This window comes from Poromitra crassiceps (genome assembly GCF_964638095.1).
Source record: "Poromitra crassiceps genome assembly, chromosome: 9".
In the NCBI taxonomy this organism is placed as follows: domain Eukaryota; kingdom Metazoa; phylum Chordata; class Actinopteri; order Beryciformes; family Melamphaidae; genus Poromitra; species Poromitra crassiceps.
In genome coordinates, this window is record NC_139630.1 from 42,215,729 (window position 1) to 42,231,454 (window position 15,726).

The window sequence follows — 15,726 nt, forward strand, 5'->3', positions numbered from 1 at the left end:
TTTTTCTTTTCTTTTTTGATTGAAGCTAGTGAAAATAAATAAGACAAAAAGGACAATAGCACATTTATTAAGGGGCATGAGGTGCATTGTGTTTAGTCAGGTAGATAGAATGTGGAAAAATATGTTTTGCATATTGTACAACTATTCATTAAACTAATCTGTATTCATAAGAGGGCATCGTGCATTGCAAAGAACGAAGACAAGACATTACATTGAGCTATTTTCAGACTTTTTCAGACTTTGTAAGGACCCATGGGACCTATCCTAAATGTATTTGTCTTTCATCCATCCATCATAAATTCCCTCCCTCCTTCCCTCCCTCCCTCCCTCCCTCCCTCCTACAGCCTGTCCAGAATTCTTTTCAGTGAACAAATCACTCCAGCTACACTGCTGACGCCGCCTAGACTCAGTATGGCCACATCTAGAGCTCTCTCCCTCACAGTGAGCCGGCCCCACTGCAGTCTGAGGTGAAACAGACAGGGCAGGATGAGTGTCATGGCCGCCCCGGTCACGCTGCCCGTCAAACCCATCAAGAGAGAGAACCTGGGCACCAGCAAGGCCAGGAGATATGATGTCATCAGCAAGGCTCCGCGGAGCAGCAGGGCGGGGCGAGACATCCCTCTGGAGGAGGACGAGGCAGCAGCGTCTGGAGATACATGGAAGCAGAGTCATTCAGACGGTGAAGGTCTTTCTTCAACTTATTGAAGATTGATGTCAGTGTCAGCCTGTCTGGATTTATTCTGCTGTGCTGTACTTGGATTAACGTGTTGAACTCTTAGTGCTTAGTAAACAGTACAAGCTTGCTTTACATTGTCTCCAAAGCACAGAAATTGGACTATGGGAATTAATTTTTTTCCAGGAATTCCCTGCTTCATATTTATAAAGTTACACACATTCACCTGGGAGCTGCCCAGTACAATCACAGTCTTCTACTATTAACCAATAAGCAGCTCCACTGGAGCGAGTGCCTTGCTCAAGGGCACTTCACCAGTATGAGGGAGGGGAGAGTGTTACTGATTCTCCACTCGTATTTTGTCTTTCTTTACAGACATTCTAAAGAAGACTTATAGATTTGTAGATTTATAAAGGAAAAAACTTGTATGTATTGGCTATTAGAAGTTGAAAAAAAGAGATCAATCTTTTGTTCTGAACTGCTTTTTTTTGGAGGAGGGTCATTTGAGAGGGCAGTGGCAGTGGTTTGGAATAGAAAAGAGATTCATCAGTTACCTGTGAGCAGACAGCTGTGTAGGATTTCAGCAGCAGAGTAGAAAGGCAGAGGGTAGGACAGCAGGGCTTTAGCCAAGAGACACAGGTTGACTAAAGGTCGAAGGTCAGAGGGCAGGTTGTCTGTGATGACCTCACTGGTCTCCACCCCCCAGGTCAACACAGCCTAGTGGAGGAGGGAAGCAATCAATGAAAACAATTTGCCTATCCATTCATCCATCCATGCAGGTATTGAACCATTTTCTTTATTTTTTTACATTTGCTGACACTGTTCGGCTGTATCTGTTGTCAACAAATTATAAAATGGTGAAAATTATGAACTGTCAAAATTGTCTGTGTTAATTCTGAGGGCATACAAATCAACAATTCCAGAGTTTAGTGTACATTAGTCTTAGGTCCCTATCAACTCTATACTTTTCTACACAACTTGTCAACCCCAAATATTGTCACTTATTACTGTACGTACCGCTTTAAAATATGCTGCCATGCATTTTAATTAGAGTTAATTTCTACCATACAGTCCATCTATCTGTTCATTCAGTGAATTCTAACCAGATTTACACTGTCCAGAAGCAGATCCTGCTAACCAGTAAGGAGAAGGTTGTTTTCATGATGCAGGCAGCAGCATGGGTCCATCCCAACATGGCACTGAACTGCCCTCTGTCCTCCATACTGCCCTCTAGTGGAGGGAGGAAGATCTGTGAGGTGTAGGAGAAGATGATGACACCCACAGAGACCAGGAAGTCGTCCGGCTCCACAGACAGAGACAGACAGGTCCAGGACCAGCTGCTCGCTCGACTCGCACAGTACAGCATCACCAGCAGGCTAGAGACAATTAGAGAAGACACTAGTTTAGGAAGCTCTCAGTATTGAGAAACCTTGAAGGGTAGCTCAAACAACCTCTACCAGAATCCTCACAACTATATCTGTTAGGGGACAACTCTTTTGTGCCAGCAGGCCTTACTAGAGCAGAGCTTGGATAACAGTAACAGGTTTTATTGGAATTGAAATTCAAATAGCTTTTTGGCATGAATATAACAGGTACAATATTGCCAAAGCATCAAGTGCAGTGATAAATAAATTGTAGCGGCCAGGCTTAATCAACACAACTGGACGAGCCCACATAGGCCAGAGTTTAGAGTGGCTTAAAGTCATGACAGAGATGCTTGTATTTGAGAAGATGATCGCAGGGTAAATAACGTGCCAGGGTAAATAACGTCCCAGGGTAAATAACGTCCCAGGGTAAATAACGTCCCAGGGTAAATAACGTCCTTATGCAAAACTAGTTGAATGTTTCTACCTTATAGAGGGTGCAGCATCTTTGGAGTGCAGGGTACATTTTACATTACATTACATTACGTCATTTGGCAGACGCTTTTATCCAAAGCGACTTACAATAACACATTTTTGTCAGCAATAGAGCAATCAACTATGTAACACAGTATATGACAACTACAACTTCTGAAGGAACAGTGGTACAAGTTAAGGTTAGTTTAGATTTTTTTTTTTTTTTTTTTTTTTTTTTTTTAAGAGAGAGAAAGAAGTTAGATCAAGAAGGGCCCAGATGGAGCCTGAAAAGGTGTGTCTTTAGTCTTTTCCGAAAGATCGGCAGTGATTCGGCCGTCCTGACCGAAGGTGGAAGCTCGTTCCACCATTGAGGTGCCAGGGACGAGAAGAGTCGCGAACGGGATGAGCGACTTTTGAGCCCCCGTAGTGAAGGAGGGGCGAGGCGTCCTGCGCTGGCAGAGGAGAGGAGGGAACGGTGAGAGATTTGGAGCCTGACCATAGATTGTAAGTACCGAGGGCCTGTCTGGTGTACTGCCCTGTAGGCCAGAACCAGTGTTTTGAATTGAATGCGTGCCGAGATGGGAAGCCAGTGAAGGTCCCAGAAGAGGGGAGTGACATGAGAGAATTTGGGTTGGTTGAATACCAGACGGGCTGCTGCGTTCTGAATGAGCTGAAGCGGTCGGATGGCTACAGTACTGATGGAATGGATGTGTGTGTGTGTGTGTGTGTGTGTGTGTGTGTGTGTGTGTGTGTGTGTGTGTGTGTGTGTGTGTGTTTATATACATGAATTATTGGGGTGCCATGGGGTTCCTTGTGTCCTTTTACGTTGGGGTTTCCCCCCCATTTTTCATTCTTAATTGACTGTTAAAAACAACAATCCTTCAGAAAATTGAGAGAAAAAGGGAAGAGAATACAGTAATACAGCAAAACTAAAACTGTGAAATAATAGAATAATGCGGAATAATATAGTCAAATTAAACATTGAACACATCACACAAAGGCTACACATCATAATACTAATACATAACTCGTTTTACTTTTTAATGTATTCCTATACCTGATCAGTATATGAGCCAGGGAGCACAGCAGGCTGAGGGTGGAAACTGGTCTGAGGTCAGTCAGCAGCAGGCAGGGCAGCAGAAACATCAGAGAGACCAGTGAACATGCTGATCTAGGAACAGCCATTCCTGATAGACTGTCAGACAACAGACTGGTGGAGACGACTAGATAGAGAGTACAGGTCATCACCAACTCAATCACCTGCAAACAGACAGAGAGAACTGTGTCTCTTGGGCCATGGAAAAGTTGCAGTCATTCCATTCAATCCCATTGCAAACTACGTCAAACAATACAAAAAAGCACGTATATCATGTAGCCAACAACAACCTTTTTCACGGCAGCCATTTTGTGTCTAAAAGGCAGGGTAAAGACAGGTGGAAGCAAAACATTAATGAGGGCCCCAGTACTGGAACACCTAATGGATTGGAAGTTGGACAACCTCATTAATGTTTTGATTGCACCTGTGTTTACCCTGCCTTTTAGACACAAAATGGCTGCCGTGAAAAGGTCAGAGATAGTTCAGAGATCAAGTAGCCTAGTTTTGGGGAATTTGACAGTTTTTATTTCGTTTTCCCACTTTCCCACAAATTAATTTCTTCAAGCTGACCTTTTTATTATCAATTATTTGGTGTAGTCTATGTCAAACGTCTATGTCAAATATCAGGCTATCTTTTGCTGATCTGCAAATCTATCTTTTTGCTGCTCCTCTCAATTGCTGAGTGTCTATGGGATCAAATGACATAATCATGATCCCATAGGCATCCAGGAATTGAGGCCCACAATCTCAGACTTTGAAAAACCCTGTTTTAGACTAAATGATGTGAAGATGGAATTTCTTTGCTGTGTGTGTGTGTGTGTGTGTGTGTGTGTGTGTGTGTGTGTGTGTGTGTGGGGTGTGTGTGTGTGTGTGTGTGTGTGTGTGTGTGTGTGTGTGTGTGTGTGTGTGTGTGTGAGAGTGTGTGTGTCCGCATACATGCGTACGTGTGTGTGTGTGTGTGTGTGTGTGTGTGTGTGTGTGTGTGTGTGCGTGCGTGCGTGCGTGCATGTGCGCACGTGTGTGTGTGTGTGTGTGTGTGTGTGTGTGTGTGTGTGTGTGTCTGTGTGTGTGTGTGTGTGTCTTACCTGAGCCGCATTAACCATCCACCCCCCCAGTTCAGGCCAGTGGGGCCACAGTCCCTTGCAGCAGGCCTCTGCTAAGTCCTGGTAGCTGTGTCGGACTCGCACCCAGCCAGACCCACCACTGAAACACACACATACCATAATCAGTATTTCAATTTCCCATTCTAATAAATAGTTGCCACTGTTATCAATCTGTAGTATGTTTCCTTTCAACTGTCAAGCAGACTTTTGAAATAATATCACAAAAACTTGTGACTGCTGCTAGGGTCTTAACTAGGACTGGGAGGGCTAATCATATTACCCCTGTTCTTAAATATCTACACTGGCTCCCTGTAGGTTACAGAATTACATTTTAAATCCTTCTTTTAGCCTACAAATCGCTCAACGGCCTAGGCCCACAATACATAGCAGATCTCCTCCCTCGCTATGAACCAACTAGACCTCTCAGGTCAGCTGGGTCCGGCCTAATAGCTGTCCTAAGGATCCACTCGAACCAGGGCAGGGCCGCCTTTACACACTGTGCTGCTGTTAGCTGGAACAACCTGCCTGAGGCCCTCAGATTTTCCTCAACACTTCCTATTTTTAAAAATGGTCTAAAAACTTTTCTGTTTAGCACCGCTTTTAACTGTTGAAATGTCTATTTATCCTATTATTTTCCTGTATTGACCAAACGTGTAGCATCTTACTGCTTTTTTGCTTTTAATTGTCTTTTTATCTTCTTTTATTCTCTTATGTCTGTAATGTCTTGTGAAGCACTTTGAATTGCTTTATGTATGAAATGTGCTATATAAATAACATTGACTTGACTTGACTTGACTTCTTGGAAAAGCGTGCATGATTACAGATCAGAAGTACAGGAGCACAGTAAGGGTTTGTGGGGAGTCAATATCCTTTATAGCTGTGACATGACACAATCTATGTTTTGACTCTAGCAGAGAAAAACATGTTCAGGGGCAGAGAGGAGTGCAGGAGCCCAGGTCACAGCTGTGTGTGTCAGAGGTGAGTGTGTCTCTGTGTGCCGGTCTGTACATAGATCAGAATTGATCTGTGTATGCAGTTAATAACTATGTGTATCTGCTTTATAGTTTATTGATTATGAAATAAAGCCGGAAATTAAATTTTCTCTATACCAATCAGATGGTTTCAGTTTTTTTCAGGAAGAGGTGTTATAAGCTCACTCACTGTATGTTAGGAAGAGGTGGTATAAGGATTTCTTCGAATCATCAATTGGAAAATGAATTGTGAATGAAATCCCTTAGGTCCCATGCCAAACCCGGAAGAGGGTGTGACTTATTTTAAAAGTAGCCTGCTTTCTTACTTCTTATAAATTCCATAAAGAAACTAACTTGTTCTATTATTTTGTGCTACCCAAATCAAAAATCTACAATGAATGATGATAAATATTACTGAACTGAAATTAATTTAATTTAAAACATGGAATAGATCAGAATAGGCCTTATGCTGAAGGTCACGTGACCAAACCGGAATACGATGCTCTCAGCTTCCGCTACCTAGCTGGGCTGGCTGTGAACATTGAATTGATGGCGGCGATATACTGTAACATGTACAATCACTAAGAGAAAATTTGTTTTTACTGTTTTGATTTGATTATCCTTTTTGAATATGGCGTTATTTTATACAAGATCCCTCCAGGAGCTACCAAAGATGAGCATAACCGATGTCCATGGCATATACGGTTTGGTCATGTGACCTTCAGCATAAGGCCTATAGAATAGAATAGAATAGAATAGGTAAACACTAGAGAACAGGAGAGGATGTGTTGTCAGTGTGGCTCCGTGAATTGTGTTGTTGGACCTCGTCAATGTCAAGGTCTCTGGGCTGCTTTATAATAATATACTGTGTTTTATATTGTCCTTTCCTCTCACAATACTGTGTGTGTGTGTGTGTGTGTGTGTGTGTGTGTGTGTGTGTGTGTGTGTGTGTGTGTGTGTGTGCGCGTTTGTTTGTGTGTGTGTGTGTGCGTGTGTGCGTCTGCGCGTTGCGTGCCTGCATGTGTAGGTGTGTGTGTGTGTGTGTGTGCTTGCGTGCGTGCGTGCGTGCGTGCGTGCGTGCGTCTGTGTGTGTGTCTGTGTGTGTGTTTGTGCATGCTTGTGTGTGAGTGCGTGCATGCGTGTGTGTGTGAGTTTGTGCATGTCTGTGTCTCTGTGTGTGTGTGTGTGTGTGTGTGTGTGTGTGTGTGTGTGTGTGTGTGTGTGTGTGTTTGTGTGTGTGTGGGGTTGCTTATTCTGTTTGTTGGAGTTTATATTCCCTTGAACAGAACCGAACAGAAGGAGCAGACATATGTGCGCTTAGCGCTTTACTAATATTCTCAGCTTGAGTAAGAATCTGTGGCTTTTGAATAAAAGTCAGTTTTGCTGCTCTGTGGGATAATAACACATTCACGTTAGCCATTTAACCTCGAGAGAAACTCAAACGCAAAGTTAAGAAAGTCAAAGTTTGAAGTTTCTAAAAGAATCTCAGACTGCATTCGCAGAAGCCCCAAGGAAGATGTCACAGTATTGATTGACAGGTCATTACAGCCAATAGAATCGAGCAGAGCAGAATAGATGCTCCAGTTTACCTGTGCTCCTCTTCATATAGACAGGCCACCAGAATCCTCCCTGTGTGGTTACAGACCCAGGCTGACAGCACCAGCAGAACCAGACCCAGATAACCTGACCGGACCAGAGCATAGGGCAAACCCAACACAAAGATACCCTGGAGGGAGGGAGAGAGAGGGAGGGAGGGAGAGAGAGAGAGGGAGAGAGGGGGAGAGAGAGAAAGGGAGAGAAGTAACCATTTGCAAAACATTTGTAAATGAAACACAGGAAAGCCAGCGCACTATGGAGGCCTACTGAGGACAAACAACAAAGTACCATGCACAGTATGAAGGGGTGGAAACAGCAACACAGTGGGCCCATGTCATGTGTATATATTCAGGCTGTTCTCAGTATTGCAGTGTAATTTCAACCAATTACAACAACCAGCAGGGGGCGATATAGGGACTAGGTACTATAATGGACAGTAAGGGTGACGTAGTCATTTGCCTTGTATGCTGGGGGTCGATTCCCAGCATTTTTGCCTCATTTCAATGTTTCTTATTTTTAACCCGGGCGAAACCCTAACCCTAACCAAGATGTTTTACTTACCTAATCAGAACTGGAATAACCAACCCTAACCCTAACCAAGATGTTGTACTTACCTAAACAGAACTGGAATAACCAACCCTAACCCTAACCAAGATGTTGTACTTACCTAAACAGAACTGGAATAACCAACCCTAACCCTAACCAATATGTTTTACTTAGTCTACCTAAACAGAACTGGAATAACCAACCCTAACCCTAAGCAATATGTTGTACTTACCTAATCAGAACTGGAATAACCAACCCTAACCCTAACCAAGATGTTTTACTTATCTAAACAGAACTGGAATAACCAACCCTAACCCTAACCAAGATGTTGTACTTACCTAAACAGAACTGGAATAACCACCCCTAACCCTAACCAAGATGTTTTACTTAGTCTACCTAAACAGAACTGGAATAACCAACCCTAACCCTAACCAAGATGTTGTACTTACCTAAACAGAACTGGAATAACCAACCCTAACCCTAACCAAGATGTTTTACTTACCTAAACAGAACTGGAATAACCAACCCTAACCCTAACCAAGATGTTTTACTTAGTCTACCTAAACAGAACTGGAATAACCAACCCTAACCCTAACCAATATGTTTTACTTACCTAAACAGAACTGGAATAACCAACCCTAACCCTAACCAAGATGTTTTACTTACCTAAACAGAACTGGAATAACCAACCCTAACCCTAACCAAGATGTTTTACTTAGTCTACCTAAACAGAACTGGAATAACCAACCCTAACCCTAACCAAGATGTTTTACTTAGTCTACCTAAACAGAACTGGAATAACCAACCCTAACCCTAACCAAGATGTTTTACTTACCTAAACAGAACTGGAATAACCAACCCTAACCCTAACCAAGATGTTTTACTTACCTAAACAGAACTGGAATAACCAACCCTAACCCTAACCAAGATGTTTTACTTACCTAAACAGAACTGGAGTAACCAACCCTAACCCTAACCAAGATGTTTTACTTACCTAAACAGAACTGGAATAACTAACCCTAACCAAGCTGTTAACAGAACTGTAATAACTAACCCTAACCCTAAAGATGTTTTACTTACCTAAACATAACTTTAATAACTAACCCTAACCCTAACCCGGCCTAACCCAAACATTTGTTTACTTACCTAAACAGAACTGGAATAACCAACCATTGGACGTAATTCAACATTTTCAAATTGCTCGTGTTGCAGGGGGTGGGGCTTACGCAGGCCCCCTGATCGCTTGTGTTGCTGGGCATTGGTAGGATTACGTATGCACACAATTGAAGGAAAACTACTTTTTCATATGAACTATTTTAGGAGGATATGTTGATATGTTGGTTTATATTAGGTATGCCAATACATACGATATAACAATTTTGTCCGATACCGATAACCATTATTAACATTGCTGTTATGGCCGATAACCAATATTAACATTTGCTGTTATGGCCCATAACCAATATTAACATTGCAACATTGGACCGATGCTGATTATGTTAAAAATGACATCGGTCAATATCGATGATTACCGATATATCATGCATCCCTAATTATATATTAGTGAAATCTCCACATAGTTTCAGGAGAGGTCATAAGGTCTTTCAAGATATTGTTGATTGCAGGTTTAAGTGAAGAAATCATATCACACTGGACTTGCTTAAGAAAAAAAATCACTGAAAAAATAAATATACTTAAATTATAGAGGAGGAGGAGGAGGAGGAGGAGGAGGAGGAGGAGGATAGGTTTGGCCCTTCACCAAGAGAAGACACTGGAGACTGCCAGAGAGAGAAGGGAGGAGAGAGCCATGACCTCATGCCTAGAGAGCGAGCAGGCAGAGATCACAGGAGGCAACAAGCTACTTTGATGGAGCTGCTAGGATCTTAATGTTTCAACATGGAGATACACAGACTGAGAGCTATGGTAACACATCACGAGACTGTAGACACACACACACACACACACACACACACACACACATGCACACGCACACACACATGCAAACATTCTCTCCCTTTCAAGTCACGCTTGTGTAACTGGTGTCTGTTCTGCATGTGTGTGTGTGCTGATAGATCTTTGATGTTAAAATGGAGCTGCTGCAGGATGAAAGAAGTTTGAGAGAAATGTGACGCCCAAGTGTCTGATTTCATCCCCCATCTCTCTCTCTCTCTCTCCACACCCCGTCACACACTGACACACACACACACACACACACACACACACACACACACACACACACACACACACACACACACACACACACACACACACACACACACACACACACACACCTTTTTAATCTATACTTATTCAGGCGATGTTGACAGAGCGCCACATGCTGTTTTTCAGCAACACAGTAACACACTGATATGCACTGCGCAGCTTCAGCGGAGAAGGAACGGGGAATGCGATTTGCTCAAGGGCACTTTGGAAGGCAGAGCGTCACTTATTTGCTTCCCCTGTCTCGAATCGCCTTTTTCCAACCATAAGGCTCCTGCAGCCTGCTGTTCTCATGACATGCTGAAGAACCAAATGTTTTCTCTGGGAGAGAGGAGGCTGCTGTGAACTTGATAAGGGACATGCAGAAACCACAACATCCCCTGCATGATCTGTTGCCACCAACTCCAGGCAGCTGTCCTTCCAGAACATCAAGAAACAACAACAAACTGCTGGGGTTTAAGGCCAAAACAAACCCCACTGGAAAAGCCAACTCTGCATACCACAGTTAGGCTATTTAATCCTTTTTAGCTGACCCGCGATAGCGCGGCAGCTCTACATTCCCAAATGTCCCACCCTGACTGATTGACTGACCGACCGACCGACTGGACTGACTGACTGACTGATGTAAATGCACTCATGCGAATGCAACCATTGGATGGCTGAAACACGTGGTCAGCCAGAGGACCGAGCACTGATGTTCAGGCCTGCTTCACAGGCAGAGCACACATCTCTCTGTGCCGGTCAGATTAGCTCTCCTCCACCAGAGAGAAGAAAAAACAAGACTAGGTCAGAACCTACATGGCCGGTGTGTGTTCATTATTTTATACTATTTTACTTCTCTAACCATTGAAGTTGACCTACATAGCCCAAGAGAGTATTGGGAACCACCCAACCCACCCCCCACCCCCGCTGATGAGTTTAACAAGGTACTCAGTCTAAACTTCCCACTTACCTGATGTTTTCACTTGAACAGGTAAAAGTGTCCAATTCCTGCTATGGTCACATGATGCTGTCCTGTCATGGTGGAAGAACAATATTCACATAATGCGTGTTCAGTGATGATGACGATTCCTTTTCAAAGTCAAAGCACGTTTTATTGACAATTCTGCCATAACGTACAGGACATAGCTACAGAGGACCGAACGAAAATGACTTCCCCACTTTCTGCCTTTTGGAGCATTTACATGGTAACAATCTTTCGAAATATTGTCTGTGGAACATTACGTTTGTTTGAAAGGATATTTGATGTTCTGATGATACTTAAGTGAAATTATTTGTTCAAATAATATTTCTAGAGCTGACATGATATTTCCCCCTATTATTAATTTATGTCTGTTTTGGAGCTTTCAATTTTGCATGTTGGCTGAATATACTTGTTTTGCATAATGACTTGTTTAAGGACTTGAGGAGTGCACTTTTTGTATTTTCATCATCATCAACTACGGTGATTTTTGTGTGTGCATAGATGTCTGAATGTATTGGCAAAATGTAGGATGTTTTTACCAACTGGCCTACAGTGTTTGTAGCCTGGCTTTTTGCAATGTCTTGGGAAGAGTTTGGCACCTTGATATAAATCACTTTTGACAGCAATCCTTCCTAAATAAAATGACTCTAATTTGCATCTTCGTATGTCTTGTGTTTAGTCCCTGCAGGTTTGATTTGAAAATCACCCGTTGGAGAACTCGGATCATGAATTTCCAAGTTTAAGGTAAAAATCCACTCAAAAACAGATTTGATAGACAATGCAATTAATATCAGTCAACAACAACAACAACAACAACAACAACAACAACAACAACAACAACAACAACAACAACAAAGTATCTCCCAGAACTAGAAACAAAAGATCCAAGCCTCTAATCTGTGATGAAAAGACATTAACTTTAGCTGCGTAATTAACGTCCATTCAAAATTGGTTGTTAATGAGCTATTCCCAAGGCATTGGGAGCTGGCTCGTGAGGCATTGGGAGCTGCAGCTATAGTGCTTTTTGCATTTTTGGCAGTGAATTTGCTCTCTAATAATAAGTGTATCAAGCTGGCACTGGCAGACAGACACACATACTGGCATCAATAAACCACCAGCAGGAGAAGCATATCTCTATTCTAGCCTGGGTTGGAGGTACCACTTTTCTGTATCTTTCTCCATTATTAAGATACTTGGTAGCCTTTTAGGTGTTTCTGACATGTGGATCTATCATTCTTTAGACATGCTTTTGCATCTTATTGAAATACATGGCCGTTGCTGTGTGCTCATCATCACTGCCAGAGATGTGAAATTGTAGACCTTAAACACTTCCAGCACCTAGTAGATCATCCCCCCATACGCAGGACTATAGATGTGGATTAATGAGTTGCTGTTATGTAATCCATTGGATGAGGGTTACTGATTACAATTTGAAGCAGGTAATGTGTGAGCATTGAGTAATCTGTAACATATCGCAGAAAGAGGGAGACTCGTATTGTTTTTGGCAGAGCTAAGGACAAGCTGGCATCCAGAGAGATCGACTGGCTGCCATTAATAAAGTAGGATTGCCTATGGGCGTGATGACTGGGAGACTATTCAAATAGCCTATTCAAACTGGAAGAAATGCTCCGCTTCACTTTATATTCCACAGGTTTTTGGAGGCAGACATGGGTGAAGTAGCCCTTTACTGTCTTATAATAGGTCATCAGTAATCTGGAATATATCACTGCCTGGAAGTACAATTGACCTTTTTCACAGCAGCCATTTTGTGTCTTATAGGCAGGGTAAAACACAGGTGCAACCAAAACAACTTCCAATCCAATTAGGTGTTCCAGTGCTGGAGCCCTCATTAATGTTGCACTTGTGTTTACCCTGCCTTTTAGACAGAAATTGGCCACTGTGAAAAAGGCCAATTCCCCGCTGAACCAGCGGCGGTGTGTTTTTCTGGCTCGGTTTCTAATGAAAGCTAAGAGAGAGCTCTGGCACACAGATATACAGACTACACAAGCACGAAATGACTTGTTTATCTACTAACAGTCACAACCATGTGTTAGGATACGCAGTTATCTCTCGACAACAATGCTAACACTGATTAGCAATCCACTTGTTTACACCAATGTGACACACAAGCTTCTGATGGAAATCCACCTGGCCTGGTAATTCACGCTAAACGGGCTTGTGTGTGTGTGTGTGTGTGTGTGTGTGTGTGTGTGTGTGTGTGTGTGTGTGTGTGTGTGTGTTTGTGCGCGTGTGTGTGTGCGTGCGTGCGTGCGTGCGTGCGTGCGCGTGTGCTGTAATGACGCCCTAATGTCATAATGTATTCTCCATGGAGGCAGTGACATGGTTCCATTACAGCACAGTTATTCAGTGAAAGAACACATTTACATGAGGGCAGCGTTTGAATACGGCCCAGCATTTACAGCATAATACGCTATTAGCATTACTGCCAGCAGGACTGGGAGCCTTTCAGTTTTTTCTGCTTTCCTCTGAAAGTGATTTTATCCGCGCTTTATTTGATTATGAAGAGAGCGCCGACAAAGAGCCACAAAGCATTGTTTAATAATACGAAGACAGCGTGGCGGCAGATTAAATCGTTTGCAATGTACTCTATAGCTCACCGCTGAGACAGTAGGCTTTGCCTTTTTGTTTTGTTTTGTTCTAGTTTTCATTTTGACGCGTGTGTGTGTGTGTGTGTGTGTGTGTGTGTGTGTGTGTGTGTGTGTGTGTGTGTGTGTGTGTGGGAAAGGAAGGGTTGAGTATTTCAATACCCAGAAATCATGTAGCTTGACTTCTTCTTAGTGTCTAGTGTGGCTGCATTGGTCCATGATTGGCGACCTGTCAATCACTCTGGAAATCTACACTGTATTATATCGTGTCATACCGAAAGGACAGATTAAGTCAGTTTCCAATGACTCCCAAAACGACATATATGAGCGAAACAGTGCGCGCAGGTGATGTGCCTTGTGTGCGAGCACGCAACATTTCTAGTACTGTAACGTAACGTTAACCTGTATAGCATTGGTGACGTTCCAGCCGGCCTCCCAGGTGGTGATGGTGGGAGTGGGGTTTAAACTGGGGCACTGGACTCCTCCGTCAGCCAAACCCAGCCTGGCTCTCTCTTCTTCTCCCAGGCTGAGGTGAGGAGACCTGTCAGTGTCCACTCTCTCCTCGTTCTCCCCTCCATCTTCTGCCTTGCTCTCCTGGCTAGGCAAGGGCTCCAGAAAGCTTCCGCCCAGCTTTGGACTTGGTTTCTCCTGGGTTCTGGCGTCATTCACAGGCAGACTGCTGTCCTCAGGGTGAGATCTGTTCAGCTGGGTCAGAACCGGGCTGTTTTCTCCAGAGGAGGTTGTGCTGCTCCTGGTTGCATCACTCCTGGGCGCCCTCTTGGTTGCGTGGTTGTTCAGAGGCCATCTGTTGTCCTCACTGTAGAGTCGGTTCAGCTCATCTCTCTGGGTCAGAACCAGCATCTCTTCATCCTCCTGGAATAGCCTACCCATCAAAAGCAGGTTTTAACATAGCTAAAGGGATAGTTGTAATGTTTTGATGTGGTTGTATGAGGTACTTGCATACAGTCAGTGTACTACATGCAGTAGAATGCAGGCGGCGCGGTCCCAGTTTGGAGAAATGGAGACTGGCCGCATCAGGCAAGTAGAGCTGTCTGCTGAGTGTGAAGGGGGCCATGAGCAAAACATAAAAAAACATAAAAAGCTTCCATACTGCTCGCCTTGTGTAATCCAAGTCTCCACAACCACAAGCCCTGAGATGCCAAGTTGACTTGAAAAGACGTCATTTACACCCTTTTTTTTAAGCTGAAATGTAGCCATATGTTCAGCTGGACGTGCCCGATGTATTCCTCGAGCACCAGGCTACAGTGCAGATTTAAGCTAAAAACAGAATGTAAATTATGTGTTTTCATGTCAACCTGGCATCTCAGGGCTTTTGCGAGACTTGGATTATGCCACGTGAGCAGTGTGGAAGCATTTTATGTATTTTTTCTGTTGTTTTTCAGTCTTTGCTCGTGACCCTGTTCACACTCAGCAGACAGCTCTACTTGTCTGATGCAGCTGGTCTCCATTTATCCAAACTGGGACCACGCTGGCTGCGTTCTACGGCATGTACTGTCTGCAAGGACCTCATATAACCCCACATCAAAAAATCTGCACTATCCCTTTAAAGGCTTGAATGTTAATTGGGCGACACCAGCACAGACTCTATCTAGAGGTCATGTTTGCTGCACCAACACCCACTTTACCAAGGAGCATCTTTGAACTCCACAATGAAAAGTAAGTTCCACAAGTATTTTGGACAGTGATACATTTTTAGGCTCATATTACTATTATTTTTATGTGAAATGTATAAAATATGTTTTAGCAAAATACACAGCAAATAGCATATCGTCTGCACATTTAGATAGAAATACTACATGTACTAATACATATTAAATTAATAATACCTATATACGCTAACTATATAAATGCCATTATGTGACTGACCTTGTAGTCCAGTCCAGGTGCAGCCTCGATGCAGCCCAGCCCCATAGAGAGCCAGCAGAGCTCCAGGGCTGCCCAGAGCTCCGACCCCAGTGAAGAGAGCCCATCTTCAGCCTCACCGTCTGCCAGGTCAGCCTCTCTGCCTCTGGAGGTCTAAGGGTCTGTGGAAGCTGGACTAACCCTGGACACACGCGCATGCTTACCCAAGCACACAGAACTAAATACACAC

At 43.4% G+C, this 15,726-nt stretch overlaps 1 protein-coding gene across 1 annotated transcript; it reads right to left on the reverse strand.

The window, feature by feature from the left end:
* Positions 1–338: 338 nt before the first annotated feature.
* On the reverse strand, positions 339–15,604 carry LOC310782315 (vesicular inhibitory amino acid transporter-like; the record flags this gene model as incomplete). Its single annotated transcript, XM_083642988.1, has 8 exons — positions 339–646; positions 1,228–1,390; positions 1,812–2,049; positions 3,569–3,771; positions 4,693–4,810; positions 7,271–7,407; positions 14,016–14,496; positions 15,501–15,604. The coding sequence occupies 8 exons, from the start codon at positions 15,602–15,604 to the stop codon at positions 339–341; spliced, it is 1,752 nt and encodes a 583-aa protein (XP_083499114.1).
* Positions 15,605–15,726: the final 122 nt, after the last annotated feature.